The sequence below is a fragment of the Ammospiza caudacuta genome, chromosome 29 (assembly GCF_027887145.1).
Source record: "Ammospiza caudacuta isolate bAmmCau1 chromosome 29, bAmmCau1.pri, whole genome shotgun sequence".
NCBI classification, from domain to species: Eukaryota; Metazoa; Chordata; class Aves; order Passeriformes; family Passerellidae; genus Ammospiza; species Ammospiza caudacuta.
The window spans coordinates 153,209-180,287 of NC_080621.1; the positions used below are offsets into that span (position 1 = coordinate 153,209).

The 27,079-nt window shown below is 68.9% G+C and overlaps 4 protein-coding genes across 4 annotated transcripts; 3 read left to right on the forward strand and 1 right to left on the reverse strand.

Annotated features, from left to right (window-relative positions):
• Nucleotides 1-673: 673 nt before the first annotated feature.
• On the reverse strand, nt 674-6,928 carry HOOK2 (hook microtubule tethering protein 2). The gene is made up of 21 exons (XM_058821466.1): nt 6,887-6,928; nt 6,151-6,236; nt 5,944-6,016; nt 5,400-5,450; nt 5,142-5,274; nt 4,986-5,053; nt 4,655-4,717; nt 4,491-4,568; nt 4,151-4,299; nt 3,941-4,081; nt 3,104-3,305; nt 2,898-3,008; nt 2,733-2,820; nt 2,492-2,561; nt 2,323-2,391; nt 2,165-2,222; nt 1,985-2,016; nt 1,832-1,905; nt 1,476-1,618; nt 1,289-1,360; nt 674-1,203 (listed from the first exon to the last, which is right to left on the reverse strand). Exons 1-21 carry the CDS (start codon nt 6,926-6,928, stop codon nt 1,060-1,062), a joined length of 1,947 nt encoding a protein of 648 aa, XP_058677449.1. The 3' UTR covers nt 674-1,059.
• Nucleotides 6,929-7,747: 819 nt separating this feature from the next.
• Nucleotides 7,748-9,514, forward strand: JUNB (JunB proto-oncogene, AP-1 transcription factor subunit). The gene is made up of 2 exons (XM_058821342.1): nt 7,748-7,844; nt 8,748-9,514. Exons 1-2 carry the CDS (start codon nt 7,748-7,750, stop codon nt 9,512-9,514), a joined length of 864 nt encoding a protein of 287 aa, XP_058677325.1.
• A 1,296-nt stretch (nt 9,515-10,810) lies between these two features.
• Nucleotides 10,811-14,657, forward strand: RNASEH2A (ribonuclease H2 subunit A). Its single transcript, XM_058821475.1, has 8 exons — nt 10,811-10,948; nt 11,577-11,648; nt 12,062-12,188; nt 12,398-12,485; nt 12,963-13,100; nt 13,619-13,706; nt 13,791-13,914; nt 14,423-14,657. The coding sequence occupies exons 1-8, from the start codon at nt 10,822-10,824 to the stop codon at nt 14,553-14,555; spliced, it is 897 nt and encodes a 298-aa protein (XP_058677458.1). The 5' UTR covers nt 10,811-10,821; the 3' UTR covers nt 14,556-14,657.
• A 613-nt stretch (nt 14,658-15,270) lies between these two features.
• MAST1 (microtubule associated serine/threonine kinase 1) lies at nt 15,271-26,803 on the forward strand. The gene is given in 28 exon segments (XM_058821343.1): nt 15,271-15,328; nt 15,823-15,854; nt 16,631-16,719; nt 17,111-17,186; nt 17,585-17,663; nt 18,050-18,216; nt 18,657-18,732; nt 19,472-19,678; nt 19,900-20,001; nt 20,127-20,241; nt 20,432-20,499; nt 20,605-20,690; nt 20,948-21,156; nt 21,388-21,526; nt 21,831-21,963; nt 22,142-22,307; nt 22,504-22,605; nt 22,690-22,812; nt 23,216-23,325; nt 23,404-23,522; nt 23,610-23,797; nt 23,945-24,124; nt 24,688-24,920; nt 25,346-25,468; nt 25,615-25,751; nt 25,844-25,989; nt 26,114-26,138; nt 26,140-26,803. Coding segments are annotated over 28 exon segments (3,933 nt in total). The 5' UTR covers nt 15,271-15,289.
• The last annotated feature ends 276 nt before the right edge of the window (nt 26,804-27,079 follow it).

The window sequence follows — 27,079 nt, forward strand, 5'->3', positions numbered from 1 at the left end:
GTGAGGGGGATTTCCATTAAAAAAATTAACGTGATGCAGAATCCTACATTTCAAGGGTTTAAATTGAGAGAAACTCCATGTTTTTCATCATTTTTATGTTTCATCTTGGGCGGAGACCCCCTTTATCCATCATTTTAGGGCTCTAAACATAGAGAGAACCTCTTTTTTCATTTTTAAGCTTTAAATTAAGGGGGAAAACCCCTTTTTTCATTGTTTTAAAGAGTTTAACTAAAGAAGTTCCCTTAACTATGAGGGGAAAAAAGGCGGGAATTGTGAGGGGAGAAAATGGAGGGAAACGTGGGGGGGGGGGAAAGGGCGGGAAACATGAGGGGAGAAAATGGAGAGAAACATAAGGGGAGAAAGGGGGAGATGTGAGGGGAAAAAGGCAAAACTAAAGTAATTTATAGGGTGCTCATCCCCACCCACCTCTGCCACACTCCAGCACCAACCCCGTGGTTTAAAACACCCAAAACTCCCCACCCACAGCTCAGTCCCCCAATATCCCCCCATAATAAATCTCCAGCACTGATTCCTGAGTCTTTATTAGAACATTTTATGGGGGTGACACACGCAAGCCCCCCCCGAAATCAGACACACGCAAGCCCCCCCCCCGAAATCAGCTACAAAAATAGAAGTGCTAAAATTCCCCCAAAAGACACGGGGGCAAAGTCCAGGCCCCCCAAAATGAGGCGAGGAGCTCAGGTTTGTAGTGTTTGAAACGGGACCAGCCCAGAGCGAGGGGGTTTGGGGTGTTATGGGGTGTCCTCTCTGAGCTGGAGGAGGCAACCCAGCCATGAGGGGCCCATGCCCATCGTAGGGTGTTTGGGGTCCCTAGTGGGGTTTTTGGGGTTCCCCCTCTCAGCTGGAGGAGGCAGCCTGGCCTTGACGGGCCTGTGCTCACCGTGGGGTGTTTGGGGTCCCCCGTGGGGTTTTTGGGGGTCCCCCTCTCAGCTGGAGGAGGCAGCCTGGCCGTGAGGGGCCCGTGCCCGCCGTGGGGTTTTTGGGGTGTCTCCATGGGGTTGTTGGGGTCCCCCCGTGGGGTTTTTGGGGTCCCCTCTCTCAGCTGGAGGAGGCGGCCCGGCCGTGAGGGGCCCGTGCCCGCCGTGCTGCCGTAGCCAAGCGCTGCTGGGCCAGGAAGGAGCGAGCGCCGCTGCCACCACCCCACGCCGCCATGTCACCCTCGTGCTGCTGCAGCGCCAGGCCCTGAGGGACACCAAGGGTTAATTTAATGGGGGTCCTGGGCAGGGGGTCCCGGGGGTCTCTGTCCCCACTGTCCCAGTGCTCTCACCATGTTGTACCAGGCGGTGACCAGCAGCCGCTCCTCGCGCTCCCGCTGCGCCCGGCTGCGCTCCCAATCGTTCTGGGGGTGTTCAGGGGGGTTCAGATGGGGATGGAGACCCCCAGGAACCCCTCCAAAATTATTGTTAATTATTATTAACTCCTTAATTAATTATTAATTATTATTAACCCCTCACCTCCAGGTGCCGGATCAGCGCATCCTTCTCCTGCAGCTGGTTGCGGAGGAGCTGCAGCACGGGGGCCAATGGGGGGGTGCCAGGGGGGTCCCCAAGGGGTCCTGAGGGTTTTTGGGGGGGCGAGCTCGTGGAACCTCTAAATCCTGATCCCATAGTGGGAATAAAGAGGGAGGTTAGCCAGGAAGGACCCCCAAACTTCCCCAGATCTTCATGGGGAAACTGAGGCACAGTTCATCTCCTGCCCCCTCCCTGCAGATATCACCCCACAGGATCCCTATACAAACCCCAGTCTGAGGTACCTCAGAATTTCCCCCTCAGGACTCCCAACATGCTGACCCCTCCCCAGATTCTGATGCCCACTCCAGACCCCATCATACCAGCTTTGGAGAGCTCCAGATCTTCCTCCTCCTCTCCCTCTGGCAGCTCATCTCTGGGGGGACAGGGGGTGGTCACAGGTGGGGGATGTTGGGAGGGCTCCCCAAATTCCCCCCACCCCCCAAAAAACTCACAGGTCCTTGGGGGTCTCCTCCAGCAGCACCAGCTGGGGGGAATTGAGAAAGAGGTGAAGATGGAGCACTGAGATAACCCCAATAAAACCTGACCCCCCAAAACACTGAGACCCTCCCCAAGCCCGCACAATGAACTGGGGTTCAGAGACCCCCACCAAAACCTCCCTGTTCCCTCCTCACCTCCTCCTGCGGCCTCCCCTGCGCTGTCCGAGGCTCAGCTGCCCCTGTGGCCTCCAGCCTGTGGGTGTGGGGGGCTCGTTAGGGACTGGGGGGTTCATCAGGGATAGGGGGGGTCTCAGGGGTCTTCTGAGGAGCCCCGGCCCCCCCGGTTCCCCCACCTGTGCTGGAGCTGGTCCCGCTGCAGCCGCAGCCGTCGGTTCTCGCGCCGCAGCCGCGTCACCGTGTCCCTGTTGGGGAGGGGGACACCGGGGTGCTCGTGGGGGACCCCACAATGAATTGGGGACCCCCCATTCCCACCTGCATTTTTGGGCACCCCCATGGACTCACCTGATCTCTGCGGGAAGGATCTCAGCTGCCAAATTCCGGGGAGGGGCTGGGCCCCCCTCCAGCCCTGCACCTGTGGCAGGTAAAGGTGGGTTTTGGGCATGGAGACAGCAGGTGACAACCCAAAATTGTGCCATGCCCACCTAAACCACCTTGGAGCCCCCCAAACCCCACCTGGAGCCCCCCAAAGCCCCCCTGGTGTTCTGTCACCTTCCAGGTGGGGTCTGTGCCCCCCAGCACTCACCTGCCTGGCTCAGGTAGCTCTGCTGCACCTGCACACAGCGCAGCTCCTCGTTGGCCTCACGCAGCGCGTCCCGCTCCTCCAGCAGCCTCTGCGGGGCACAGGGGGCTCAGGTGCGCCCCAGGTGTGCCCCAGGTGTGCCCCAGCTGTGCCCCCAGCCTTCCCCACCTCCTTCTCCTGGCTCAGGGCCTCGAATCGCTCCTGCAGGTGCCGGAACTCCAGGTGCCATTTCTCAGCCCTCAGTGCCGCCTCCGCCTGCTGCCCGCTCAGCTCCTCCACCTGCGCCAAGGGGACACGGTGACATCCCCGGGCACGGTGACACCCCGGTCACGGTGACACAGCCACCACAGCCACTACCTGCCCGTGCCCCTCACCTGTTTCCGTGCGGCCTCCAGCTGCGCACAGCCGGCCTGGGCGCGGCCCAGCTGCTGCTGTAGGTGTGCGGCCCTGCGCACCTGCGCCGCGTGCCGCTCCTCCAGCGCCCGCGCCCAGCGCCGCAGCTCACCCGCCGCCGCCGCCCGGCCCCGGTACGTGGCCACCGCCGCCTCGAGGCGCCCGGCACGGGCCGACGATGCCCTGGGGAGGTGAAGGGACACGGTGAGGTACACCTGCAACACCTGAGCACAGGTGAGGTGCACCTGAGCCGCAGTACGTGGCCACTGCCACCTCCAGCCCCGGTACGTGGCTACCGCCGCCTCCAGGCACCCGGCATGGGCCGAGGATGCCCTGGGGACAGGAACAGGGGTGAGGTACACCTGCAACACCTGAGCACAGGTGAGCTGCACCTGAGCCCCGGTACGTTGCTACCGCTGCCTCCAGGTGCCCCGTGCACACTGACGATGCCCTGGGCACGGGACAGGGGCATGGTGAGGTGCCAAGCTCTGCCGCAACACCTGAGCACAGGTGAGCTGCACCTGAGCCACAACACGCGGCCACCGGCTGGTGATGGCACTGCCCGGATGGTGACAGTGACACTGCGGGAGGTGGGGCCTCCCTGGCTCACCTGAGCAGGTGACCAGTTTACCTGGGCATGTACCCAGCTCACCTTTGCAGGTGCCCAGCTCACCTTTTCAGGTGCCCAGCCCACCTGGGCAGGTACCCATCTCACCTGATAGGGTGCCGCACTCACCTTTTCAGGTACCCCACTCACCTGAGCTCACCTTTCCAGGTGCCCCACTCACCTGAGCAGGTACCCAGCTCACCCCACTCACCTGAGCAGGTCCATCTCGTCGCGCAGCGCCCGCGCCTCCCCCGCCAGCCCGCTGAGCTCCTGCGCCCGCGCCTGCAGCCCGCGCGCCTCCTGCTCCAGCCGCGAGCAGCGCGCCCGCAGCTCCTCCCGGCCGCTCTCCAGCCTGCAACGACACACCCGCGGTTCAGGTGAGGGCTGCAGGTGAGGGGGGGCTCGGGGGGCGAGGCCTCACCTGTAATTCTCCTCCTGCAGCTCCTCCACCTGCGTCTGCAGCCGCAGCAGCTTCTTGGCGGCGGCGCCGGCGCCCTCGGCCTCGAGCTGCTCGCGCAGGGCGCGGTTCTCGGCGGCCAGGTGGCCCTTCTCCTCCAGCAGGGTGGCCACCTGCGGGGCCAGGTGTGCGGGAGGGGCACGGGGATGAGGGGGACCCTCCCAGGTGCTGCCACTGCTCACATGAGCTGGCAGACAATCCCCTCCCGCTCACCCTCAGGTGGAAATTGCAGGCACCCATGATCTGGGGAGCCCGCTGTGCCCCCAGGTGATTCCAGGTGCCCTCAGGTGCCCCCAGGCCTCACCTGCTGCTCCAGCTCCCGGCAGCGCTGCCCCTGCCCCTCCTCGGGGGGCTCCTGGCTCAGGTAGTAATAGCGGCGGGACTGGGGGGCACAGGGGGGCTCAGACACCCCCTGAGCTCCTAAATTTCCCCCAGACACCCCAAAATCTGCTGCCCCCCCCACCTCACCTGAGTGTCGAAGTTCCCATAGGTCTCGGCCGCCATCGGCTCCGACGTCTCCGGGTCCAGGAGCTGCCACAGGGAGGGAGAAATTGAGGTTTGGGGGGGCTCAGGGGGGGCTACGGGACCCCAAAAAACCCCGGGGGTCCCCAAAACTCCCCCGAGACCCTCCAAGGGCTGTGGTCCCAAATCTCCACCAAACACAACAGGCAGCGACCCCCCGACAAATACTCGAAATCATCCCCAAACCTCCCCAGTGATCCTCCAACACCACTCAGGGAACCCCCCAAAACCTTCAGGGACGCCCAAATCCCCCCAGAGCCCCCCAAATCTCGCCCACCTCCTGGATGGCCGTCATCACCTCATGCTGCACCGACTCCTCCAGCGTCATGATGCGCTGGATGTGCTCTAGGGGGGAATTTGGGGGGTCAGGGGGTGTTCTTGGGGGGTCGGGGGTGTTCTTGGGGTTCCCAGTGCCCCCCGGCCCCGTACCCACCTTCCCTGCGCTCGCAGCTGACGGCACAGCCCAGCACCAGTCTCACCAGTTTGCCCAGTTGCTCGGGGTCACCGTGCCGGGCGGCCGCCCCCACGTCGGGCACGTGCTGCTCCCCCACGGCCTGGCCCAGCACCTTTGGGGGGGGATTCCTGGCTCAGAGACCCCTCCCCACCCTCAGGGACTCCCCAAAATCCCAGGGGAGCCCCCAGACCCAAAACTGGGGGGGTTTAAAGCTGGGACCCCCCAGCCCTGACTCACATCCTGCCAGTACTCCAGCACGCTCTGCAGCACCTGGCGCAGGTTGTTCACCTGGGGAGGGGGCACGAGGTGGGAACACCCCCAAAAATCCCCCCAAATTGTGCTCACAGCCCTTGGGGACCCCAACATGGCAGCTGCACAAAGAACCTCCCAAAAGAGGGCTTGCAAATGGGGACCCCCAAAGCTGTCACCAAAAATACCAATGTTCTCCAAAAGGCCCCCCCAGATACCCCCCAAATCAATCCTACCCAAATCAGTGCTCCCCAAAAGCCCCCTCCAAATCAATCCTCTCAAAAAGCCCCCCCAAATCAAGCCCTCCCCAAATCAATCCTCCCAAAATCCCTCCCCAAAACCAGCCCCACAAAACACAACCCTCCCTAATCCAGCCCCCCACAAAAATTCCCCAAAACCAGCACCCGCCTCAAAAGGAACCCCACACTGTGACACCCCCAATACCCCCTCCCACCCCAAAAAGAGCCCCAAATTCTGCCCCCCCAACCCCCAAATTCTGCGCCCCCCACCCCAAACCCCGCTGCCCCCCCACCTTGACACGGGCGCTGCTCTCGGTGTCCCCCCGGATCCGGCCCAGCCACGGCTCATCGAACCACGACGGGTCACTGGGGGGGGACACCCCAAAATCAGCCCGGGGGACACCCCAAAATCAGCCTGGGCCCCTCGGGGGGGTCCCCAAATCCCGGGGAGGGTCCCCAAACTCCCCAAATCCCGAGGTGTACCCCAATCCATCACTCACATCTGGTGCAGGACGTGCGCCAGGGTGACCCCGCTGGCCAGGTCTGGGGGGGCCGCGCACGGACTGGGGGGGTCAAAGCTCTGCAGCTGGGGAGGGGGGAAATGGGGGGTCAGCGACACCCCAAAAACACGGACACCCCAAAAAACTCCGCCGGGGGGAACAGGGACACCCCAAAACCCCCGGACACCCCCCGGGAGGATCAGGGACACCTCAAAAGTCCCGAACAGCTGCTCAAGGGGGGTCAGAGCACCCCAAAACCCTCCCAGACCCACGGGGGGGTACAGAGGGAGGTGGGGATCCCCCCCCAAAAGGCCCCCTGAATTTGGGGGGGCAAAGGGCGCCGGGACAGGGACAAAGGGCGGGGGGGTCACAAGGGCTCGGCCACGTCCCGGGGGGGGGACAAAGGTCACCGGGCGGGGGGGGGGGGTGACAGGGACCGGGGGCGGCACAGGGGGGTCAGGGGGTCCTAGGGAGGGTCACGAGGACCTGGGGGCGCACAGGGACCTGGGGGGGTGACAGGGGATCATGGTGGGGTCAGAGGGTCCCAGGGGGCTCACGGGTGTCCTGGAGAGGTCAGAGGGGCCATGGGGGGTCACAGGTGCCCTGGAGCCACCGAAGCTCCCGAAGCCGCAAGAACCGCCCGGGGGTCCCGGGGAGGATCCCGGGGCCGATCCCCGAGCACGGGGGGGTCCCGCTTGAACCGGGAGGTCCCGGGGGGGGTCCCGGCCCCCCTTACCCAGGTGAGCAGCGCCCCGCACGCGTCCCGCCCCGCCGCCATGTCCGGCCGGTCCTCCAGGGACACCGGGCCGGTCCTCCAGGGGCACCGAGCCGCGCCCGGAGCGGCCGCACCTGGCCCCGCCCCCTCCCCGCCCGCCACACCCGCCGCGGCCTCCGGGGCCATAGAGTCGCACCTAGAGCGGCCTCACCTGCCCATTTCCGGTCACGCCCTTTCCGCTTTCCTGCTGGACCATAGAGACGGGGGGCAGAGCGGCCACACCCGCGCGCTGCCCCCCCTGGCGGACACGGCCCGCGCGGCAGGAGTGGGGTCCTCCAAGGCCGCAGAGTGGCGACCAGTGAGTCAGGGCCGCGTCCCGCCGCCCCCGCGGCCGCGCCCGCCAGGCCCCGCCAGGCCCCGCCGGCCCGCCGGGGTTAAACCGGGCCGTTCTCGCCGCGGGGCAGCGGCGCCGGCCGCGCCCGCGCTGCGTCAGCGCTGAACCCGCCGGCCTCGGCGGCCGGAACCCCCCCGGTGCTCCCAGTATGGTCCCAGTATTCCCATTATGGCTGTGGGGGCATCCCTGTGCTCCCAGTAAGGTGCTGGAACTCCCCCAGTGCTCCCATTATAGTGTTGGGGGCATCCCAGTACTCCCAGTATTGCTCTGAAGGCATCCCAGTGCTCCCAGTATGGCTCTGCGGGCATCCCAGTTTGGTCTAGGGGGCATCCCAGTGCTCCCATTTGTATCTGGAACCTCCCAGTCCTCCCAGTATGGCTGTGGGGCCATGCCACGGCCCCCAGTATAGGACGAAGCTCCCCCCAGTGTAACTCCAGTGCCCTCCCAGTGCTCCCAGTGTGCTCTGAGGGCATCCCAGTGCTCCCAGAATGACCCTGGGCCCTCCCAGTGCTCCCAGTTTGGCCCTGAGCGCTCCCCCGCCCCCCCCGGACATCCGGGCCCCCCCAGCCCGAAACCCCGGTGGCGGTTGGGGCCGTTGGGGGCCCTGAAAGTCCCTTTAGGGAGGATGGGGGGACCCCCCGAGGCCTCTTTGGGAGCGAGACCCCTCCCCAGAGCCCTCCCAAACCCCCAGAGCTCCCCCGGACTCCTGTTCCCCCCCGGGGGGTCACTTTGGGGGTGACACCGGGAGGTCACGGCGGGGCCAGCCCTGAGTCACGGGGAAGGAGAAGTCGGGAGGGAAAACCCGGCCCCAAAATCCCCTAAAATCCCCTCAAATCCGGGGGGGGGAGGGGAGGAGGGGCCTGTCCCCCCCGGGAAGTCCCGGGGGCCCCCCTGTCCCTACCCTTGCACACGCAGGGCTGGGACACACTGGGACACACCTGGGCATGGTTCCCCATCCCTGGCTGCAGCCCCTGGGGGTCCCAGGGACGTTTTGGGGTGGCTTTGGGGATCCTGGGGTGATTTTGGGGATCCTAGGGTGGTTTTGGGGATCCTGGAGTGGCTTAGGGGATCCTGGAGTGGTTTTGGAGGGTCCTGGAGTGGCTTTGGAGGATCCTGGGGTGCCTCATGTGACTCACATGGAGACACAGAGGGGACCCGAGGGCACAGGTAGAGCTCAGGAGGTGACACGGGTATGGATGGCCGGGCATGTGACCTCTGGCACCCACCTGCGCCCCTGGCACCCACCTGCCCCCCGCCCGTGGCGCTCACCTGTCCCCCTTTGCACGCTCCACCTGCTTATCACACCTGAGCCCCCTCCTGCTCACCTGCCCCTTCCTTTGACCTCACCTGACCCCTCCTTGCTCTCACCTGGCCCCCTTGCACACTTACCCCCCCTCCTTTCCCACCTGTGCCCCCCCCAAATGCTCCCAGGCCCCACCCCTTTTCCGATGGAGGCGTGTCTATGCTGGAATAGGCGTGTCCACGCAGGACTGGGCGTGTCCCCGCGGAGGGGGCGTGTCCTCCGCCTCCCCAGCCAATGGCGGCGCGTTTCCGCCGCGCGCGCCCATAAAGCCGCGGGTGCCGCGCGGGGCCGCAGGTTCGAGTCCCGCCGCTCCCGGATGGAGCCGCCGTTCTACCGCCCCGCGCCCTTCCCGGGCGGCTTCTGCCGCGCCGAGCCCGACTACGGCTCCTTACCGGGGCCGCTGCCGCAGGGCCCCCCGCAGGAGCCCTTCCGCGCCCTCAAACCGGCGCCGTGCCCCGACGGCGCCTTCTTCGGCAGCGGCGCCGCTACCGGCAGCTTCTTCTACCCCGGTACCGGCGAGCGCGACGCTTTCACCGGCAGTTTCGCCCAAGCGCTGGACGAGCTGCACCAACCGGGACCGCCCAACGTGGCGCTCCCGGAGCCGCCGGCGCTGAGCACGTCAACGGCGGCGGGGATGGGGGGACCCTTCGTGGGGGTCCCCGGCGCGGAGGCGGCGGAGGCGGCGGCGGAGCCGGGCGCGGATTCCCCGGAGCGGCTGCAGGCGGAGCGGCGGAGGCTGCGGAACCGGCTGGCGGCGAGCCGGTGCCGGCGGCGGAAGCTGGAACGGATCGCGCGGCTGGAGCAGCGGGTGCGGGGGCTGCGGGCGCAGAACGCCGAGCTGGCGGACACGGCGGCCGTGCTGCGGGCCCAGGTGCGGCGGCTCCGCGGCTCCGTGCGGGACCACGCGGGCTCGGGGTGCCCGCTGCCCCCCGGGGCCGCGCTCGGCTTCTAGAACCGGCACCGAGGGGAGTTCCGGGGCAGCGCTGGATCCTTCCCCGGGGGACGAGCCCCGATCTCGGCTGGGCACCGAGCGGCGGGGACACGGAGCGGCGGGGATGCTCCGTGGGACCCGCATGGACAGGGCGGTACCGGGATGCTGCGTGGGACCCCCATGGACACGGCGGGGACACCGGAATGCTGCGTGGGACCCCCATGGACGCGGCCCCCGCCGGCTCAGAGAGGGGGGGGCTGCACCAGAGACCCCCCCAACGTGGACCTGGAGGGGCTGGGGACCCCCGAAAGGACCCCCGAGGATGGGAGATCCCCGGGCTGGGGGTAACGGACCGGCAGGACCCCCCCCACCCCCCCCGGGGCAGGACCCGCGGGAACGGAGCCTGAGGTGGATGGATGGGGAGCCCCAAAGAGGGCCTGGAGCCCCCCCCGCCCCCAGCTGGGCCTGGGGACCCCCCGGTTCTCGGGGAGGGGTCGGGCCCCTCCGAACCGGGGATTCCGCGGGAGGGGCGGGCGCACCCCCTCCCCCCCCCGCCACCCCGGTGACGTTTACAGGACCCCCCCGGTGGGGAGCAGCCCCCGATCCCGGGGCGGGGGGCGATTCGTTGTCGCTGCTGATTTTTCTTTTGTACATTTGTATTTAATTATTAATAATAATGATGATGATGACGATGTTAATTGCGGTACCGGCTCTGGTCGCGCTGCACCGGGGGCGGCGGGTCCCCCCTCCCCCTCCCGTGGGAAGCCCCCCGCGTGCACCGGCGTCAACGGAAATGGGCGGGGCCGGGGCTTTCCCCGCTGACGCAATCATGCCCTTATTTGGGCAGGCGGGAGAGGGCGGGGCCGTTCCGGGAACCCCCCTCCCTCCCGCGCTTCCCGGACGGACCGGGGGGGGGAACACACGAGGCTTCCGGGACATCCCCGCCGCCAGCGGGACCTTCCCGGGACCCTCTGCCCGCCCCGCCATCCCAGGGACCCTCCACCCCGCGTCTCTCCCGGTGCTGCACCGATCGCGGAAGCCCCCCCGGCCTTTCCCGGTGCTGCACCGACACCGGGAGCCCCCCCGGCCTTTCCGGTGCTCCCGCCTTCGGCCCCACCGGGGGACGTCCCGGCCCGTTAAACCACACCTCCCTCCGTTAAACCCCGCCCTTTCCGTTAAGCCCCGCCCCCGCGAAATGGCGCCATATTCGGGTGACCTGCCCCCTCTAAACCCCTCCCTCTACGCTTAACCACGCCCCGCTACACCGCGCCCGCACGGTGATTGGCGGTGATCGCGGCCCCGCCCCGCCAAGCCCCGCCCCGTCAGCCATGGCGCTCTCGGCGCTGCAGCGGGACCCGGCGAGCGGCGGCCGCTTCGCCTCCGCCGTGCCCGGCCCGTGCCGCGCCCGGCCCTGCGCGCTCGGCGTGGACGAGGCGGGCCGGGGGCCGGTGCTCGGTGAGACCTGGACGGGAACCGCGGGGACAACGGGCCGGGGGCGGCTGCAGCGGGCGCCGAGAGGCTCCGGTGCACCGGGGACTGAGTGTGGGGGCCCGGGGTTTGGGTGGAGAGGGTCCCAGTGCATCGGGGGCTCAGTGGAAGGGGACCCGGTGCACCGGGAGTTGAGTTTGGGGGTCCCGGTGCACCGGGAGTTGAGTTTGGGGGTCCCGGTGCACCGGGGAATGAGTGGGAGGGTCCCCGTGTACCGGAGGTTGAGTTTGAGGGTCCGGGATTTGGGTGAAGAGGGTCCCGGTATACCGGGGCTTCAGTGGGAGGAGTCCCGGTGCCCGAGGGTTGAGTTTGGGGGTCCAAGTGCACTGGGGGTTGATTGGGAGGGGTCCCGGTGCCCCCGGGGTTGAGTCTGGGGGTCCGGGGTTTGGTTGGAGAGGATCCGGTGCACCGGCGAATGAGTGGGAAGGGTCCCGGTGCCCCGGTATTTGGTGGGAGGGGTCCCGGTGCCCCGGGGTTTCATTGGGAGGGGTCCCGGTGCACCAGGATTTAGTGGGAGGGGTCCTGGTGCACCGGGGGTTTCACTGGGAGGGCTCCCGGTGCCCCGGTGTCCCGTGTGACCGCCGGTGCCCCCCAGGCCCGATGGTTTACGCCGTCTGTTACTGCCCCGAGGACAAAGTGCAGGAGCTGGAGGCGCTGGGGGCGGCAGGTGGGGCCGGCCCGGGGGGTCCCGGGGGTGACTGGGACTGACGGGGGTGTGGCAGGAACGGGGGTTGGGGGCCTCGGGGGGTCCCAGGGTGGGCTGGGGGTCCTGGGGGGTTCTGGGGAGGTCCCAGCGGGGTCCCAGGGTGGGTTGGAGGTCCCGGGGGGGCTCCGGGAGGAGCTGTGGAAGTCCCAGGGGGTTCCCGGGGGTCTCGGGGGGTCCCGAGGGGTTCTGGGGAGGGTCCCAGGGGTCTCTCACCCCTCCCCACGCCCCCAGACTCAAAAACGCTGTCGGAGGCGGAGTGGGAGCAGCGCTTTGGGGGGTCCTGGGCAGCTGTGAGGGTCCCAGGGGTGGGTTGGGGGTCCCGGGGGGTTCTGGGGAGGGTCCCGGGGATCCCTCACCCCTCCTGACGCCCCCAGACTCAAAGACGCTGTCGGAGGCGGAGCGGGAGCGGCGCTTTGGGCTCCTGGAGGCCGCGGGCGATTGGGTGGGGTGGGCGCTGCAGGTGCTGCCCCCTGCCCACATCTCGGCCTGCATGCAGCAGCGGTGAGACCCCCGAGAGCCCCCCGAAATCCCGGGGGGGCCGCGATGCCCGGGGAGCCCCCCTTGAACCCCTGAAAGTGCTGCTGATTCCCCCCGTCCTGGCTCCCCCCAGTTTGGGGTGCTGGGATGGGGCAGGCTCGCAGTTTTGGGGTGCTGGGGGGGGTGGGTGCGTTCCCAATTTGGGGGTGACGCCCCCTGACCCCCCCCCCCAGGGCCAAGTACAACCTGAACGAGCTGTCCCACGACACGGCCACGGAGCTCATCCAGTTCGTGCTCGACTCGGGGGTGCAGGTGGCCCAGGTGGGATTTGGGGTGGCCCAGGTGGGATTTGGGGGACCCAGGTGCGATTTGGGGGTATTTTTGGGAAGGGAGGGTGGGGCAGGTTGGGCTGGGTGGGTTAAGGAGCATTTTGGGGGGTTTGGGGAGTCAGGATGGTTAGGGGAGCAGAGGAGGGGGATTTTGGGGTCCTGGGGTGGTTGGGAAGGGTCTGGGGTAATTGGGAGTTCCCAGGGTAATTTGGGGGGGTCCCGGGGTGATTTTTGGGGTCCCAGAATGACTTGGGGTGTCCTGGTGTGACTTAAGGGGGTCCCATGGTGACTTGGGAGTAATTTGGGGGGGGTCCCGGGTTAATTTTGGGGGTGATTTTGGGGTCTCAGGTGCTTGTGGACACGGTGGGCCCTGCAGACGAGTACTCAGGGATCCCAGTGTGACTCAGGGGACTCTGGGGTAATTTTGGGGGTGTCCCGGGGTAATTTTGGGGGCGATTTTGGGTCCCAGGTGTTTGTGGACACGGTGGGCCCTGCAGACAAGTACGAGGCGAAGCTGCGGCGCCGTTTCCCGGGGCTGGGGGTCACCGTGCGCCCCAAGGCCGACGCGCTGTTCCCCACGGTCAGCGCCGCCAGCATCTGCGCCAAGGTGGGCTGCGACCCCAAAGGGACCCCCAAAAAATCGTGGAAGTGACCCCCAGAACTGACCCCCAGAACCTCCAACTGACCCCCAAAAACCATGGAACCGACCCCCCTGAACTGACCCCCCAAACACCTGAACTGACCCCCCCCAAACCATGGAACTGAGCCCCTGAACCCCCAAACCACAGAACTGACCCCTCAAACCCCTGGAATGACCCCCCCAAAACCCCAGAACTGAACCCCCAAAATCCCAGAACCGATCCTCCCTACCCCAACACCCCCAAACCCCAGAACTGACCCCCTGACCCCTCCGAGACCCCCCTGAACTGACCTCCCCTGCACCCCCCCAACTCCCTGGACTGACCCCCCAGCACCAACACCCCCGACCCCCCTCCCTTCCCGGCCCCCCCACCTCTCCCAAACCACTGAGTTTTTGGCGTGGGGTGGGGGGGGGCAGGACCCTCCTCTCCCCCTGAGCTCCCCCAGAGCCCCCCCAGCCCCTCAGACCCCCCTGTGCCCCCCCAGGTCGCCCGGGACCGGGCCGTGCTCCACTGGAACTTCGTGGAGGATTTGGGGGACCCCGACCGCGATTACGGCTCCGGGTACCCCAACGGTGGGCAGGGGGGCAGTGCAGGTTTAGTGAGGGGGGGTTCCGATTTTGGGGTGTCCCTGACGCCCCCCCCTCACCTTTGTGCAGACCCCAAGACCAAGGAGTGGCTGAGGAGGAACCTGGAGCCGGTGTTTGGGTTCCCCCAGCTCGTGCGGTTCAGCTGGGGCACGGCGCAGGCGGTGCTGCAGAGAGACGGGGTCCCGGTGCAGTGGTGAGGGGGGGGATATTGGGGGTCCCGGGGGGGGGGTATTGGGGGGTCCTGAGGGGATATTGGCGGGTCTTGGGGGTCCTGAGGGGGTATTTGGGGTCCTGGGGGGTCCCAGGGGCATGGCGCAGGCGCTGCTGCAGAGAGGGGGTCCCGGTGCAATGGTAGGGGGGGATATTGGGGGTCCTGGGGGTGTATTGGGGGGCCCTGTAGGGGTGCAGGGGTGTCATGGGTGTCCTGGGGGGCACGGCGCAGGCGCTGCTGCAGAGGGACGGGGTCCCAGTGCTGTGGTATGGGGGGGACATTGGGGGTCCTGAGGGGGCACTGGGGGGTCCTGGAGGAGTACAGGGGGGTATTGGGGGTCCTGGGGGGGGTACTGGGGGTCCTGGTAGGGCACAGAGGGGTCCTGGTGGTGGGGGTCAGAGGGGGGTGGTCCCTGCGGAACCGGGGGGTCCCATGGGTGCAATGGGGGGGTCAGGATGGGGGGTGAACATTCCCCTCCTGCCCCCCCCAGGGCTGACGAGGACCCCCCGGAGGACCCCGGCGCCCCCCCCTCGGTTCTCTCCTACTTCGCCCGGAGCCCCCCCCGGCGCCCCCCCCACCACTTCTTCCAGGAGCGCAGCCTGAGGGCCCTGGCCGAGCTGTGACCCCCCAAAATGGGGGAGACACCCCCCAAAAAATGGGGGGAAAAACCCCTCAAAATGAGGGAGACCTCCCCCCCCCAAAACGGGCACCCAGACCCAGAGCGTTGTTTTTTAATAAAGCATTTTTAAAATACCCCAAATCTCTTTTTTTCTGGTCATGTTGGGGCTGGGGCGGGCGGCACAGGGACCCCCTGGCTGGGGGAGGTTTTGGGGGTGGGGGGGAAGCCCAGGTGCCCCCCCCGGGTTAATCAGCTCTGGAGAGCGCCGTGGCCTCAATCCCGGGATTAGGGAATGACCGGGGGGGGGACAAACCGGGGAGGTCACCGGGGGTCTCCGAGCCCCCCAAAACGCCCCCGAGGGTCTCTGAGCCCCCCAATCCCCCCCGTTCGGGGCCGGTTTTGGGGGGGGTTTCACCACCGGGGGGGGTGCGGACCCCGCCCCTTCCCCGTTCAGCACCGCGGACAGCGGCACCGGGAGGGGCGGGGGGGGCACCGGGACCGGGCCCCGCCGCTGGGGGGCGCCCTCGGGGCTGGGCGTGGTCGGGGCGTGGCCAGGGCGCGGCTCTGGGGGCGGAGCTTAAGGCGGGGCCTGGGCGGGGCCTCCCGGGGGTCCCGGGCGATGGCGGAGGGCGGCTGAAAAAAAGGGGGGGGCTGCGGGTACCGGGGGCTGCGGGGGGGGCAGCGAGGCCGGGACCCCCCCCCGGTACCGGAACCGGTACCGGAACCGGGAGCGGCGCCATGGACGATTCGGGCGTGATCCGGCGGCGGCGGCTGCAGGTAACGGGAGGGAGGGGGGGGAGGTTGTTATTGAGGGAACCGGGGATGGCGGCGCCGGTACCGGTATCGGAACGGGGGCAATCGGTACCGGGTTCGGGAGCGGGGTGTCCGTACCGGGCAGTAACGGTTACCGGGAGGGGGTCGGTACCGGGCGGGATGTCGGCACCGGAGGATGCGGGGATCGGTACCGGGGGATATCGGAGCTGGCGGGGATCGGTACCGGAGGGATCGGATCGGCACCGGGCACCGCAGGCCGTTCCGCAGGGGGGGCAGGGCAGGGCAGGGCGGTACCGGGCGGGCGGGGCCGGTACCGGGAAGGTCGCTCCGGGCGCGGCCGTCACCGGGGGCGGGGGGGGCGATGCGGGCCCGGTACCGGAGGGCGCTGCGGGCCCGGGGGTGTCCGGGGAGTTCGGTCAGCGGGCGGGGGGTACGGAGCCCCCCCGGGGCCGGTCCGGTACCGGCGCCGCTCCCCAGCCGTTCCCCCGTTATTGCAGAAGGAGCTGCCGCTGCCGCGGAAGAGCAGCAGGTGAGACCCCCCCGCGCCCCCCACCCACTGCGTCACCCGGCCCCGCCCCGGCCCCGCCCCGGCCCCGCCCCGGCCCCGCCCACTGCAGCCGCCGCGGCCCCCCCCGCCCCCCCGCCCCGCCGCCGCCCCGGAGCCCCCCCGGAGCCCCCGATGCCGGTCCCGGCGGGCAGCGGCAGCAACGGCAGCGGCAGCAACGGCAGCGGCAGCATGTTCCGCCGCTCCAAGAGGTACCGGGCAGCGGCCCGGCCTTCCTCCCGCGCCAGCCTCAGCCTCATCTCCATCCTCATCCTTCATGTCCATCCTCATCCTTCATCCCCATCTCCATCCTCATCCTCCATGCCCATCCTCATCCTCAGCCTCATCCTCGTCGTCAGCCTCCATGTCCGTCCTCATCCTCATTTTCATCCTGTGCCTATCCTCATCCTCCGTGTCCATCCTCATCCTCCATCTCCATCCTCATCCTTCATCCTCTCCCTCCTTCATCCCCATGCTCGCTCCCCTTCCATCCTCATCCTCATCCCCATCCGCATCCTCACCCCCCCCCCGTCCTTCCTCCCCCTCCCTCTCCCTCCTCATCCTCCCCCGAGCCCCCCCGGCCGCTGTCTCCCCCTCCCCCCCCCCCGTTATCCCCCCTTTATTATTTTGGGGTGGGGGCTTTGAGCGCCCCCTTCCCCAGCCCGGTGACGTTGGGGGGAAGGGTCCCTGTGTGAGGGGGGGGGTCCCTGTTTGGGGAGGGGTCCCGGGGGGTCCTGACCCCCCCCCCCGCCCCCCCCCAGCTGCCGCACGAGCAACCGGAAGAGCCTGATCCTGACCAGCACCTCCCCCACCCTGCCGCGGCCGCACTCGCCGCTGCCCGGACACATCGGTGAGACCCCCGCGACCCCCGGAGCCCCCCGACCCCCTCTGGGGACCCCCGACCCACCCCGGGTGTGCCCGACCGCCCCCGGATGTCCCCAAACCCACCTGAGCCCCCTGACCCCCCCCGGGTGTCCCCAAACCCCCCCAGGTGTCCCCAGCCCCTCTCTGGTGTCCCCAAATCCCCCCAGCCCCCCCAAAGTGCCCCCAGCGACCCCAAACTTCTAGGAGCCCCCCAGACCCCCCCATGATCTTTGGGGACCCCTCCCCACCCTTGGGGTCCCTCCTGCCCCCCCCCCCTTTCTCCCGGGGTGGGTCCCACTCGCTTGGCCCCGCCCACCCGCGGGGAGGGGGCATGGCCTGTCGGGGCGGGGCGGTGACGTCACCGCACCTGTGCCCAGGTACGAGCCCCCAGGACAGCCCCAGGAACTTCTCCCCGAGCGCCCCCGCGCACTTCTCGTTCGGAGCGTCCCGCCGGTGAGGGGGGCACCGGGGAAACCGGGGGGACACCGGGGGCTGGGCGGGGGGCTCGGGGACAACCTCAGGGTCCGGAGGTGTCCCAAAATTCCGGGGGGTGTCCGCAATGTCCGAGGGTGTCCCCAGTGCTCTGGGGGTGTCCGGGGGGGTCCCCGGGCTGTGCCGGGTCTGTGCCGGTTTGTCCCGGGCTGTGCCTGGGTATCCCTGGGCTGTCCCGGCTCTGTCCCGGTCTGTCTCGGGCTGTCCGGGGGGGTATCCTGGGGGTGCCCCGGTGTATCCCGGTTTATCCCGGTCTGTCCCGGTGTATCCCGGTGTATCCCGGGGCTGTCCCGTTGCTATCCCGGTTTATCCCGGTCTGTCCCGGTCTGTCCCGGGTTATCCTGCCCCTCTCCCCGCAGGGCGGACGGGCGCCGCTGGTCGCTGGCCTCGCTGCCCTCCTCGGGCTATGGCACCAACACCCCCAGCTCCACCGTCTCGGTGAGGGGGGCGCGACCCCCGGAGCCCCCCGGGAGCTTTGGGGCCTCTGCTGGGTCTGGGGGGGCCGGGGGCGAGGGGGGTCCAAAAGGGGCTGGGGGTGACATGGGGGTCAGGGGGAATTTGGGGGGTCCTGGGGTGGACACCTGAGGGTCCCGGAGGTGATTTGGGGGTCTCGGAGTAGGCTCGGGGGTGACCCCAGGGGTCTGTGGGGTCAGGGGACATTTGGGGGTCCCGGGGTGTATTTGAGGGTCCCTGGGTGAGCTGAGCCGGGGGCCAGAGGTGATTTGGGGGTCCCGGTGGGCTGACCTGGGGGTCAAGGGGGATTTGGGGGTCCCGGGTGCGATTTTGGGGGTCCCGGTGTGCGCTGACCCCCGGCTGCCCCGCAGTCGTCGTGCTCGTCGCAGGAGCGGCTGCACCAGCTGCCGGCGCAGCCCACGGCCGAGGAGCTGCGGTTCCTGTCCCGCCACTTCGGCAGCTCCGAGAGCCTCGCCGAGGAGGATGGGGGGGCCCGGGGGGGCGCGGCCGCCCCCAGACCCCGCTCCCGCAGCCTCAGGTGGGGCACGGGACCCGCGGGCACGGGGAGGGGGCGCTGGGGGGGAAATGGGGGGAAATTAGGGGGATTTGGGGGGGATTGTGAGGGGGTTTTGGGGGGCAAGTTGGGGGAGAGATTTGGGGGGGAATTGAGGGGGATTTTATGGAGGATTTGGGGGGGAAATGGGCGAATTTGGGGGAAATGGTGGGGGAGATTTGGGAGGGAAATGGGAGGGATTTGGGTCAAAATGGGGGAGATTTGGGGTGTCACTGTGGGGATGGGGGGACAGCAGAGGGACACCCTGGATTTAGGGAGTGGACGGGATTTGGGGCTCACCCAAACTCGGGGAACACAGGGGTGACCCCGTGGCCGTTGTGGGGTGGAATGGGGGGGCCCTGGGGGTCCTGAGGGGTGGAACATCAGGGGTCCTGCTGGCGCCAGCTGTGCCCCTCTTCTCCCAGCCCCGGGCGCTCGCCCTCGTCCCATGACAACGAGATCGTGATGATGAACCATGTGTACAAGGAGAGGTTCCCCAAGGTGGGGCTGGGGGCACCTGGGGGGTGTGGGCTGCCCCGGGAGGGGGGTTGTGGGTGGCTGTGGGGCAGCCATGGGGGCGGTTATGGGGTCTCTGGGGGGCTGTGGGGTGGCCATGGCGGCTCTGTGGGGTATCAGGGTACCATGGGGTCCCCATCGGGTCACTGTGGGGTCAGTTTGGGTCACCCTGGGTCTGGGGTGCCACGGGGTCGCTATGGGATTGCTATGGGGTCAGTTTGGGTGGCCATGGTGGGGTCACCACGGGTTCACTGTGGGTTCACTACGGGGTCTGGGGTCACTATGGGCTCACCCTGGGATCACCGTGGGCCCACCATGGGCTCTGGTCCCTCCCAGGCCGCGGCGCAGATGCAGGAGCGCCTGCAGGAGTTCACTGTGGGTTCATGGTGGGGTCTGGGCTTGCTATAGGATCACCATGGGTTTGCCATGGGTTCACTGTGGAGTTGCTATAGGATCACTATGGGTTTACCATGGGTTCACTGTGGAGTTGCTATAGGATCACCATGGGTTTGCCATGGGTTCACTGTGGAGTTGCTATAGGATCACTATGGGTTTACCATGGGTTCACTGTGGAATTGCTATAGGATCACCATGGGTTTGCCATGGGTTCACTATGGAATTGCTATAGGATCACCATGGGTTTGCCATGGGTTCACTGTGGAGTTGCTATAGGATCACCATGGGTTTGCCATGGGTTCACTATGGGGTCTCTGGTCTCTCCCAGGCCACGGCGCAGATGCAGGAGCGCCTGGAGGAGTTTGTGCGGGGCTGCGGCCCCGGTGGGACCCCCCTGGCCGACGGCGCCCTGAGCTTCATCCAGCACCAGCTGGCAGAGCTGGCCCGGGACTGCCTGGCCACGGCCCGGCACGGCCTCATCACGGCGGGATACTTCTGCGAGCTGCAGGAGAGCATGGAGAGGCTGCTGCAGGACGTGAGGGGACACGGGGACAATGGGGACACCTGGGGACAGCTGAGGACATGGGGGAGACAGGGGGGGACAAAGGGGGACAGTGGGGGACAATGGGGACGGTGGGGACCCAAGGGACCCGATGGGGCTCAGCACGAACTTGAGGCATGCCCCCAGTGTCCCCTGGGCCCCCCAATGTCCCCTGGGCCCCCAATGTCCCCCCTGACCCCCCAATGTCCCCCCAGGCCTACGAGCGCTCCGAGTCAGAGGAGGTGGCCTTCATCACCCAGCTGGTGAAGCGGCTCCTCATCATCATCTCCCGCCCCGCACGCCTGCTCGAGTGCCTGGTGAGGGCCTCACCTGTGTCACCCTCACCTGTGCCACCCTCACCTGTCCCTTCACCTGTGCCCCCCTCACCTGTGTCACCCTCACCTGTCCCTGTCTCACCTGTCTCTCTCTCACCTGTCGGCAGGAGTTTGACCCCGCGGGGCTGTCGCAGCTGCTGGGCCGGGCCGAGGGGCCCCTGCGAGCCGACACCCCCCGGTACCTGCTGAGGCAGCTGGGCCGGGCCCGGGGGGCGCGCACAGGTACGGGGGGATGGGGACAGGTGTGGGGGGATAGGTATGGCGGGACAGGTGTGGAGTGGGGGGGTTCAGGAGAGGTGTGGGGACACAGGCAGGTAAGGGGGGGCACACCTGTGACCCTGGTGTCCCCACACACACACCTGTGTTCTCCCCCTGTCCCCACACACACCTGTGCCACACCTGTGCCCCCCAGACATGCTGCACCTGGAGGAGCCCGACAGCAGCGGCACCAACACGCCGGAGCCTGAGGAGGGGGCTGAGGTGGGCGCTGCCACCCCCGTGTCCCCCCAGTGTCCCCCCTTAATGATGTCACCTGACCCCCCCCATGATGTCACCTGTCTCCCCAATGTCACCTGTCCCCCCCAGGGCCGCGCTGCCGCCCCCCGGCCCAAGGAGCCGCCAGGTGAGAACGACTTCGAGACCATCAAACTGATCAGCAACGGCGCCTATGGGTGAGGGGGGTCCCGGGGGTCCCGGGGGGGGTCCTGGGGAGGTCCTGGTGATCCTGGGTGGTCCCACCCTCACCTGTGCCATGGCAGGGCTGTGTACCTGGTGCGGCACACGGCCACGCGGCAGCGCGGTGTACCAGTGTACCAGTGTACCGATGATACCGGGAGGATTTCCGGGAGGTTTCGGGGGTCCCGGTGGTCGCACCCTCACCTGTCCCACCCTCACCTGTCCCACCCTCACCTGTCCTCCCCCATGGCAGGGCGGTGTACCTGGTGCGGCACACGGCCACGCGGCAGCGCTTCGCCATGAAGAAGATCAACAAGCAGAACCTGCTGCTGCGGAACCAGGTGCACCAGGCCTTCGTGGAGCGCGACATCCTCACCTTCGCCGAGAACCCCTTCGTGGTCAGCATGTTCTGCTCCTTCCAGACCCGCCGCCACCTCTGCATGGTCATGGAGTACGTGGAAGGTGCGGCGACAGCGGCCAGGAGTCGCGATATGGGGCAGGGAGTCGCGATATGGGGACATGGGGCTGGGTATTGCGGTAACAGTTGTCCCCATGCCCCACCCCATGTGCTCATGCTCCCCGCTGTCCCCCACATCTGCCATCTGTCCCCAGTCTCCCCCATGTCCCCCTGTCCCCCAATCTCCCCGATATCCCCGATATCCCTGACGTCCCCGATGTCCCCAATGTCCCCAGGCGGTGACTGTGCCACGCTGCTCAAGCACATCGGGGCGCTGCCCCTGGAGCTGGCCCGGCTCTACTTCGCCGAGACCGTGCTGGCACTGGAGTACCTGCACACCTACGGCATCGTGCACCGCGACCTCAAACCCGACAAGTGAGCCTGGGGGGCTGGGGGAGTCACCTGGGCACCGCCCAACTCACCTGGGACCTGCCCCGCCCACCTGGGCCCCGCCCTACTCACCCGGCCCCGCCCCTCACCTGAGCCCCGCCCCATTCACCTGGGCCCCGCCCAACTCACCTGGGACCTGCCCCGCCCACCTGGGCCCCGCGCTGCTCACCCGGCCCCGCCCCTCACCTGAGCCCCGCCCCATTCACCTGGGCCCCGCCCAACTCACCTGGGACCTGCCCCGCCCACCTGGGCCCTGCCCTGCTCACCCGGCCCCGCCCCTCACCTGCAGCCTCCTGATCACGTCTCTGGGCCACGTGAAGCTGACGGATTTCGGGCTCTCCAAGATGGGGCTGATGAGCCTGACCACCAACCTGTACGAGGGGCACATGGAGAAGGACGCGCGCGAGTTCCGCGACAAGCAGGTGCGTGCCAGGTGTGACAGGTGCGTGCTCAGGTAGGCCCAGGTGTGTGCCTAGGTGTGCCCATCTGCACTCAGATGTGCCAGGGGTGGGACCAGCAGAGCAGGGTGTGTCTGCAGCAGCTCAGGGATGTGTCCCTCGCTGAGCCCACCTGTCCCTACCTGTCCCCCCGTGTCCCCAGGTGTGCGGCACCCCCGAGTACATCGCCCCCGAGGTGATCCTGCGCCAGGGCTACGGCAAGCCCGTGGACTGGTGGGCCATGGGCATCGTCCTCTACGAGTTCCTGGTGGGCTGCGTGCCCTTCTTCGGGGACACCCCCGAGGAGCTCTTCGGGCAGGTGATCTCAGGTACGGACACGGGACACGGGGGGGACACGGGGCAGGTGATCTCAGGTGTGATAGGGGACAAGGGACACACAGGGCAGGTGATCTCAGGTACGGTGCTCAGCTGTCCCCCCGTGTTGCCTCTGTGTCCCCCCATGTTCCTTCCGTATCCCCTCCGTGTCCCTCCCTGTCCCCCCCGTGTCCCCCCGTGTCCCCCCAGATGAGATCCTGTGGCCGGAGGGGGACGAGGCGCTGCCCCCGGATGCTCAGCACCTCATCTCGTGCCTGCTGCAGCCGGACCCGCTGCGGCGCCTGGGGGCAGGTGAGACCCCCGGGACCACCCGGGACCCCCCGAATCCCCCCCGGTACCCCCCAAATCCCCCCCGTGACGGGCCGTGCCGCGCAGGGGGCGCGCAGGAGGTGAAGGCTCACGGGTTCTTCGCCACCCTGGACTGGACGGGGCTGCTGCGGCAGAAAGCCGAGTTCGTGCCGCACCTCGAGTCCGAGGAGGACACGAGCTACTTCGACAGTGAGCGAGGGAGGGACCCCCGGGACCGCCACGGGAACCCCAGACCTGCCACGGGACCACCCCTTGGGGACATCCCTGGGACTCCCCTTGGATCAGCCCTGGCTCCTCCCTGGGACCCCCTGGAACATCCTGGGACCCCCCCAGAACAACCTGGGACATCCCAGAACCCCCCAGATCCCCCTGGAAGATCCTGGGACCCCCTGGAACACCCCGAGACCCTCCGGGAATATTTTGGGACCCCGAGAATCCCCTGGAACATCCTGGGACCCCCCCCAGAACCCCCCAGAAACCCCTGGAACATCCCGGGACCCCCAGCCCCTCCCAGGGGTCTCTCCTCCCTCGAGGTTGCTCTAAGAACCCCCCCTCACGCCTGACCCCCCTCACACACCCGTGCCCCCCCCAGCCCGGTCGGACAGGTACCCCCACGTGACGTCGTACGAGGACGAGGACACGACCGAGGACGAGCCCGTGGAGATCCGGCAGTTCTCGTCCTGCTCGCCGCGCTTCAGCAAGGTGGGGCGGGGCCAGGTGTGCCCAGGTGTGCCCAGGTGTGCCCAGGTGTGCCCAGGTGTGATCGCTGCCCTCCCGCAGGTGTACAGCAGCCTGGAGCAGCTCTCGCAGGAGCCCAAGGCCAAGGGGCGCCCGCGGGACGAGGGGAGACGGGACGGGTTCACCCGGGAGCGCGGCTGGAGAACCGGATCGCCGGAGCTGTGCGTGCATGGGGGGCCCGGGGGGTCCCGGGGGGTCCCGGAGGGGTCCCAGGGCTCCCTGACCCCCGCCCCGCCGCGTCCCCGCAGGAAGCACCGCTCGGCCGGTGCCGGTGCCGGTGAGGGGGGGGCGCCGCCGCCCCCCGAGGGCGAGGGCAGCCCCCCCCCGGGCGCGCGCCGCCGCTTCTCGGCGCTGCTGGAGCCGCGACCCCCGCCCGAGGAACGGCCGAGCCCCCCCCGCAACGGAGCCGCGGACGGGACCCCCGAGGAACCGCCGGGTGAGTGCCGGGAGCGCGGGGAGCAGTCCCGGGAGGGTGGGGAGGGGTCTCCGGTGTGCGTTGAGAAGGTGGGGAGGGGTCCCGGAGCGTGGGGAGGGGTCTCCGGTGTGCCCCGGTCCCTTCACCGCCCCTGTGTCCCCCCGGTAGCGGAGCGAGCCCCGCGGGGCCCGGAGCCGCCCCCGGCCCGCACCGAGCTGGGGCTGCGGCGCCCGCGGCACCCGGGGGTCGCTCCCGCCGAGCCCGGCGGGGACAAACGGAGCCCCCGCGCCCCCGGCAAGGTCACCAAGTCGGCGTCGGCCACGGCGCTGTCCGTCATCATCCCCAGCGGTGGGTGACACCCCGGGACCCCCAAAGGGAGCACAAATCCCCCCGGGGAGCCCAAATACACCCGGGAGCCCCCAAAGAGAGCCCAAATCCCCCCGGGAGCCCCCAAGGGAGCCCAAATCCCCCCGGGAGCCCACATCCATCCGGGACCCTCCCCAGGAATCCAAATCCACCCGGGACCCCCCTAAAGGACCCTCCTGAAAGGGACCCAAACACCCGGGGACCCCTGCAGCCCCCCGAGTCCCCACGGGAGGGGTCTGGGGGTCTCCCTTGGGGTGTTCTGTGGGTGTTGGGACCCCCGACCCCGTGCATTTGGGGTCTCCGCGGTGCCGTGGAGGGACTCTGGGGTCTCCGGGGGGGTTTTGGGGTGTCGCTCGGCCGTCTCTGGGGTTCGGCAGGCTCTGGGGGTCTCCCACGGGGTTTTGTGGGGTGTCCTCGGTTCCGGGAGTGTCCCCAGTCCCACGGGTGGGGTGTCCCAGGTCCCGCGGGAGGGTCTGGGGGTCTCCCAGGGGGTTTTGTGGGGTGTCCCCGGTCCCGTGTGGTCTCAGCGGTCTCCGGGGGCGCAGGGGAGGCGCCCGGCTCGTCCCCCCTGGGCAGCCCGATGTCGCCGCGCTCGCTCTCCTCGGACCCCTCATCCCGGGACTCGTCCCCGGGCCGCGAGCTCGCCCCGGCCGTGGCGGCGCCGCCGCGCTCGCCCATCGCCATCCCCCGGCCCGGCAAGAAGTTCGGCTTCACCCTGAGAGCCATCCGCGTGTACCTGGGCGACAGCGACGTGTACAGCGTGCACCACGTCGTCTGGGTCAGGGACGCGAGGGGACGTGGGGGTGACACTGGGGACATGGGGACACAGGGGACACTGGGGACACTGGGGACATGGGGGTGACACAGGGGACATGGGGTCATGGGGACACAGGGGACATGGGGACACAGGACAGCAGCGACGTGTACAGCGTGCACCACGTCGTCTGGGTCAGGGACTGTGGGGACACGGGTGGGGACACAGAGGGTGACTCGGCGACACCAGGGACATCGAGGGTGATGCGGGGACACGGGGTGACATGGGGACATGGGATGACACAGGGGGTGACATGGGGACACCGGAGGGACACGGGGAGGACACAGAGGTCCCATCCGCGGTGCCCCGTGGGTGACCCCGGTTTGGGGGACACAGAGGGGGTCCGGGGGTCCGGTTCCCTGTGGGTGACCCCGGTTTTTGGGGCGCAGCACGTGGAGGAGGGCGGCCCCGCGCAGGAGGCCGGGCTGTGCGCGGGGGATCTCATCACGCACGTGAACGGAGAGCCGGTGCACGGGCTGGTGCACACCGAGGTGGTGGAGCTCATCCTCAAGGTGAGGGCACCGGGGGGCACCGGGGTCAGAGGTTTGGGGGCTTATGGGTCACGGCAGGGTCATGGCAGGTCAGCCACGACCAGGGAGTGAGCCTCGGTGCGGGGGGGGATGTTGGGGGGTCCCCTCCGTGACCCGCTGTCGCGCAGAGCGGGACCAAGGTGCTGGTGACAACGACGCCGCTGGAGAACACCTCGATCCGCCTGGGCCCCGCGCGGCGCCGCAGCGCCCGCGCCAAGATGGCCCGGAGGAACCGGCGGGGGGGCACCGGGAGCGGCCACGAGAGGTGGGCACGGGGCTCGGGGGGCACGGGGAGCTCCGGGGGGCTCCGGGGGGCACCGGGGGGCCCCGGGTGCTGACGGTCCTCCCGGCCGCCAGGCGGCGCAGCGCGCTGTTCCGGCACCTGGCGCGCCAGGCCTCGCTGCTGCACACGAGCCGCTCGCTGACGTCACTGAGCCGCTCGCTCTCCTCCTCCGACTCTCTGCCCGCCTCCCCCACGCACGCGCGGGCACGCGAACCCGGTAAGGGGCGGGGCCGAGGGCAGGGGCGGGGCAACGGGGGCGGGCTGTACCGGGAAAGGGGCGGGGGCTTGGGAACGGGGCGTGGTCACGGGAACGGGGCGCGGTGCCCGGTTCCCGGTGCTCAATGCCCGGTGCCGTTCCCCGCGCCCTGACCCCGTTCCGCGCAGGGGCCTCCCCGCCCAGCAGCTCTCCGGGCTCCAGCGCTCCCCCGTCGCCGGCGGGGCCGCACCTGCGGCCGAGCTCGCTGCAGGGGCTGTCGCCGAAGCTGCAGCGGCAGTACCGGGCGGCGCGGTGCCGCTCCGCCGGCAGCATCCCGCTCTCGCCGCTCGCGCACACGCCCTCGCCGCCCGCCGCCTCGCCGCCCGCCTTCCCCGCCAAGCTGCACCCCAAGGCCGCCGAGTCGCCGCGCCTCGCCCGCCGCGGGCTGCCCGAGAAGGCGGCGCCGGGGCCGCCCCGCAAGCTGGGGCTGGAGCCGCCCCGCAAGGACTTCCCGGCCGAGCCGCCGCTGCAGAGCTTGGCCGAGTGGGACGGCGAGGGCCCGGCCGAGCCGCCGCCGCCGCCGCCGCCCGCGGGCCCCGCGCGCCGCCTGGGCCGGCAGGAGCTGCCGCTGCTGCTCGGGGGCCCGCCCGGGCCGGAGCCGCCGCCGCCGCCGCCGGGAGCGGAGGAGCCCGAGCGGGGCGCGCGGGGCCCGCCCAAGGCGCTGAGCCCGGTGCAGGAGCACGAGCGCGGGGCGGCGGCGCCGGTGCCCATCGTGGTGGTGGGGCCCGGTGCGACCCCCGGGGACCCCCGCGGCGCCGCGGGCCCCCCCGGGCGCTGAGCTTGACCCGAGCGCCCCCGCCCCGGAGCCCCGGTTGTAAATAGGGGGGCGCACCCCGGGACCCCCAGGCATGCGGGGGTCGCGGCCCCCCGGCCCCTCCCCGCGTATGCCAAGGGTTAATACTGTGACATCCCCCCCCCACCGTGTGACGTCACCGACCCGGCACCCCCCCGGTGTGATGTCATTGACCCGGACAATCCCTCCCATCCCCGGTCTCCGGTTTGCCCCCGGTTTTGGCTCCCGGTGTTGACGTCAGAGCGGCGGCGATGACGTCAT

What these genes read in the sequence shown, in the direction of transcription:
- HOOK2 (XM_058821466.1), bottom strand. Translation starts at nt 6,928, where the DNA reads ATGGCGGCGGGGCGGGACGCGTGCGGGGCGCTGCTCACCTGG. An exon ending in AGAGCAGCGCCCGTGTCAAG is followed by an intron (nt 5,451 to 5,943) that starts GTGGGGGGGCAG and finishes CCCCCTCCCCAG; the next exon opens with GTGAACAACCTGCGCCAGGT. An exon ending in GACGAGATGGACCTGCTCAG is followed by an intron (nt 3,306 to 3,940) that starts GTGAGTGGGGTG and finishes TCACCTCCCCAG; the next exon opens with GGCATCGTCGGCCCGTGCCG.
- JUNB (XM_058821342.1), top strand. Translation starts at nt 7,748, where the DNA reads ATGACCCTGGGCCCTCCCAGTGCTCCCAGTTTGGCCCTGAGCGCTCCC. An exon ending in AGCCCGAAACCCCGGTGGCG is followed by an intron (nt 7,845 to 8,747) that starts GTTGGGGCCGTT and finishes GTGTCCACGCAG; the next exon opens with GACTGGGCGTGTCCCCGCGG.
- RNASEH2A (XM_058821475.1), top strand. Translation starts at nt 10,822, where the DNA reads ATGGCGCTCTCGGCGCTGCAGCGGGACCCGGCGAGCGGCGGCCGCTTC. An exon ending in CGGGGGTGCAGGTGGCCCAG is followed by an intron (nt 12,486 to 12,962) that starts GTGGGATTTGGG and finishes TTTGGGTCCCAG; the next exon opens with GTGTTTGTGGACACGGTGGG. An exon ending in CCGCCAGCATCTGCGCCAAG is followed by an intron (nt 13,101 to 13,618) that starts GTGGGCTGCGAC and finishes GTGCCCCCCCAG; the next exon opens with GTCGCCCGGGACCGGGCCGT.